Raw genomic sequence first — 4,515 nt, 5'->3', positions numbered from 1 at the left:
ATGACGGTAGAGTCTGACTGCTGCGCAAAGCTTTCTCCAGCACATCCCAAAGATTCTCAACTCTGGAACTGGGTAAATCTGGACTCATCAGACCACATGACTTTCTTCCATTGCTCCAGAGTCCAATCTTTATGCTCCCTCGCAAATTGAAGCCTTTTTTCCCGGTTTGCCTCACTGATTAGTGGTTTTCTTACGGCTACACAGCTGTTCAGTCCCAATCCCTTGAGTTCCCTTCGCATTGTGCGTGTGGAAATGCTCTTACTTTCACTATTAAACATAGACCTGAGTTCTACTGTTGTTTTTCTACGATTTGATTTCACCAAACGTTTAAGTGATCGCCGATCACGATCATTCAGGATTTTTTTCCGGCCACATTTCTTCCTCGAAGATGATGGGTCCGCACTATCCTTCCAGTTTTTAATAATGCGTTGGACAGTTCTTAACCTAATTTTAGTAGTTTCTGCAATCTCCTTAGATGTTTTCTCTGCTTGACGCATGCCAATGATTTGACCCTTCTCAAACAGACTAACATCTTTTCCACGACCACGAGATGTGTCTTTCGACATGGTTGTTTAAGAAATGAGAAGCAACGCATTGCACCATTTGGGGTTAAATAACTTGTTGCCATCTGAAAGATAATCGCCCATGCAGTAATTATCCAATAGGAGGCTCGTACCTACTTGCTTAGTTAAATCCAGGTGGCGACTTTTTTTTTTTGGCCAGGTAGTATATATCTGTGTGTCTATAAAATTCCTAACAAGCTGTTATTTAAATTGGTTACATTGTGTCAGATCACAACCTGTCTCTATCACTGTTTTGGTCAGTCAGACCATTTCAAGGAATTATTTGCTCATCAAAAATAAATATATAACTTTAACCGATGTTAAATTTTTATGTTATTATTGTTGCAATATTGTGGATGGACTGTGAGTGCCGCTGTTTATAGTTTAGGTGATTTATTTCTTCTGAAGCTGAAATCCTGACCCCGCCTCATAGCTTCCTACATCGCCGAGGCAGAAGTGCTTCACCATTAAAAAGAACAAAAATGCAGATTTTCAGCATTTTGTCCACAAAGGAAAGGAGAAATTAAAAACACTTTACCAAAATCATCTGGGAATATCTGGCAAACACAAAGGCGTTTTTTTAAACAAGCTTTAATAAAAGAAACTTCTTTGTTGTCCTCTGGAAAATGACACCGTGGGCATTCATTCAGCAGGTACTGATCCTTAATATTTTTATAAAATCGGCACTCCTAATTATGGGAGAATTGCAGTATTCTATTCCAGAAGAAATGACGAGGGGAACATTTGTAGGTAATGTTGCAAAAGACCTGGGGTTAGACAATCAAAGACTAAAAACTCGAAGAGCTCGAATTTATACCGAAGGAGAAACGGAATACATTGAGTTAAATGTAAATAAAGGGATTTTAGTTATTAAAGACAGAATTGACAGAGAGCAGCTGTGTGAGACAATATCTCCTTGCTCCTTAAATTTTCAGATTGTCCTCGAAAATCCAATGCAATTCCATAGAATTAGTGTTGAGATAATTGATATTAACGATAACGATCCTACATTCCCTGAAAATAGTATGCATTTGGAAATTAGCGAGTCGTCTCCTCCAGGAGCTTTGTTTTCTCTGCCGAGTGCTGTAGATAGTGATGTCGGCGTTAATACACTACAATTGTATAGTATCACACCTAATGATCATTTTAAATTAAGAACAAAGGAGCATAATACTGGGAGAAATTCGGTGGATTTGGTATTAGAAAAGCATTTGGATAGAGAAAAACAAGAAAAGCATATCCTCATGTTAACTGCAGTTGATGGAGGGGAGCCTCAGCGATCGAGTACAATTGAAATTGAAATTACTGTCCTCGACGCCAATGACAACGCTCCCATTTTCTCTAAAGAGGTTTATAAAATAGCTGTCCTTGAGAATTGTTTGATAGGTTCGGTGCTTATTAAAGTTAACGCTACTGACGCAGACAAAGGAATAAATGGGCAAATAAAATATTTTTTCACTCATATCTCAAACAATGCGAAGGATTTATATAAACTTAATGAAGAAACCGGAGAAATCAGAGTCACTGCACAAATAGATTACGAAAAAAATAAAATGTATGAAATGACCGTTCAAGCCAAAGATATCGGGGGTCTCGTAGGCTCTTGTAAAGTAATAATAGAAGTAACAGATGTAAATGACAATGTCCCGTTTATAAATCTGATGTCTATTTCAAATCAAATCTCCGAAGATTCATTGCCTGGAACAGTGATAGCAATTATTAACGTGCAAGATAAGGACTCTGGAAGAAACGGTCAAGTGATCTGTTTCATTGATAATAATATTCCATTTAAATTAAAATCTTCTTTAAATAACTTTTATAGCTTAGAAACTGATGGAATTCTAGATCGTGAAAAAACTCCACAGTATAATATTACCATTGTGGCCACAGACCAAGGTGAGCCTTCACTTTCAGCCACTTATGCAATATTATTAGCGGTAAGTGATGTAAATGACAATCCACCGAGATTCGAACAGCAGCGTTACACAACATATATTATGGAAAACAATTCTCCTGGATCTTCATTTTTTTCATTGCGTGCAAAAGATGACGATTCAGGTGTTAATAGTAAAATCACGTATTTTGTTCAAGAAACTCGAATTAATAACCAATCAGCATCTTCGTTTGTATCTGTTAATTTAGATGAAGGTGTTATCTATGCTGTACGTTCGTACGATTATGAGCAGCTGAGTCATTTTCAAATCTTGGTTACAGCTAAAGATGGAGGATCTCCATCTCTTAGTGCCAGTGTCATTGTAGATGTGTATATCCAAGACCAGAATGACAATCCCCCAGAGGTGTTGTATCCTGTCCAGAGTAAATCTCACCCAATAACGGAACTGATACCCCGTTCTGCAGATGTTGGATACCTGGTTACTAAAGTTGTTGCTGTTGACAAGGATTCTAGCAATAATGCTTGGCTTTCTTATAAAATAATCAAATCCACCGACCAGACACTTTTTAAAGTGGGTATACATGATGGGGAATTAAGAACTCTTCGACAAATTACTGAGAAAGATTTCTCCAAATATAAGTTAACAATTTTAATAGAAGACAATGGACAACCTCCTTACACAGTGAGCGTCAATGTCAACGTTGCAGTTATTGATAACTTTGCCCAAGCCTTTTCTGAATTCAACGATCTCGCACAAAGGAACAACGATGATGGTGATATGCAGTTTTACTTAATTCTCTCCTTAGTGATAGTATCATTTGTTTTCCTTATTCTCATTTTAGTGGTCATATGTTTAAAAATTCACAAATGGAGGCGCTGTAAACTTTTCAACGAAGGATCCAATGGAATTCTTCCTGTTATTCCATATTATCCTCCTCGCTATGCAGAAGTCGGAGCTACAGGAACCTTGTGTCATGTTTACAACTATGAGGTCTGTCTTAAAACGGACTCTGGAGACAGCGAACTTACAAATAGAAAACCAATAGTCCAAAATGTTGTGGATGTTAAGTCTAGTGGAACAGAAACAAACACTCACAAAGGGAATCTGGATTCAACTGTTGAAGAAGATATAATACAGGTAAGCTGCTGAAATACACATTACTATAAGCCTTAATGCAATGGTAATACCTCTGATTGAGGTTATCTGCGAGTTGATGTTTATACTATACACTGTATTATATGCTGCATTCCAGCTGTTTTTGCTTTTTCAAAAAAATGACTGTCGAGATTAAGACGAGTTATGGTATTGGCAATACTGTCTATTTCTTTAAGTGAACGAGGTTTGATGATTTGCCACAGCACTTATTGATAATTCTGTATAATCTATCACATTTGCAATTGTTATTTATAAAACAATCTTGTCTGTCATTTCCTACAAGAAGATATTTGCAAAATGATATAATCATTACTATACAGTGCATCCGGAAAGTATTCACAGCGCATCAACTTTTCCACATTTTGTTATATTACAACCTTATTCCAAAATGGTTTCAATTCATTTTTTTCCTCAGAATTCTGCACACAACACCCCATAATGACAACGTGAAAAAAGTTTACTTGAGGTTTTTGCAAATTTATTAAAAATAAAAGAACTGAGAAATCCCATGTACATAAGTATTCACAGCCTTTGCTCAATACTTTGTCGATGCACCTTTGGCAGCAATTACAGCCTCAATTCTTTTTGAATATGATGCCACAAGCTTGGCACACCTATCCTTGGCCAGTTTCATCCATTCCTTTTTGCAGCACCTCTCAAGCTCCATCAGGTTGGATGGGAAGCGTCGGTGCACAGCCATTTTAAGATCTCTCCAGAGATGTTCAATCGGATTCAAGTCTGGGCTCTGGCTGGGCCACTCAAGGACATTCACAGAGTTGTCCTGAAGCCACTCCTTTGATAACTTGGCTGTGTGCTTAGGGTCGTTGTCCTGCTGAAAGATGAACCGTCGCCCCAGTCTGAGGTCAAGAGCACTTTGGAGCAGGTTTTCATCCAGGATGTCT

The 4,515-nt window shown here is 37.7% G+C and overlaps 1 protein-coding gene across 1 annotated transcript; it reads left to right on the top strand.

Annotated features, from left to right (window-relative positions):
* Nucleotides 1-794: 794 nt before the first annotated feature.
* On the top strand, nucleotides 795-3,607 carry LOC127529712 (protocadherin gamma-A11-like). The gene has a single exon (XM_051934293.1). The coding sequence runs from the start codon at nucleotides 1,190-1,192 to the stop codon at nucleotides 3,605-3,607; it is 2,418 nt and encodes an 805-aa protein (XP_051790253.1). The 5' UTR covers nucleotides 795-1,189.
* Nucleotides 3,608-4,515: the final 908 nt, after the last annotated feature.

This window comes from Erpetoichthys calabaricus, chromosome 11 (assembly GCF_900747795.2).
Source record: "Erpetoichthys calabaricus chromosome 11, fErpCal1.3, whole genome shotgun sequence".
Taxonomy (NCBI): domain Eukaryota; kingdom Metazoa; phylum Chordata; class Cladistia; order Polypteriformes; family Polypteridae; genus Erpetoichthys; species Erpetoichthys calabaricus.
The sequence above is the reverse complement of the archived record's forward strand: the minus strand, read 5'-3'. Positions and strand labels throughout refer to the sequence as shown.

What these genes read in the sequence shown, in the direction of transcription:
- LOC127529712 (XM_051934293.1), top strand. Translation starts at nt 1,190, where the DNA reads ATGACACCGTGGGCATTCATTCAGCAGGTACTGATCCTTAATATTTTT.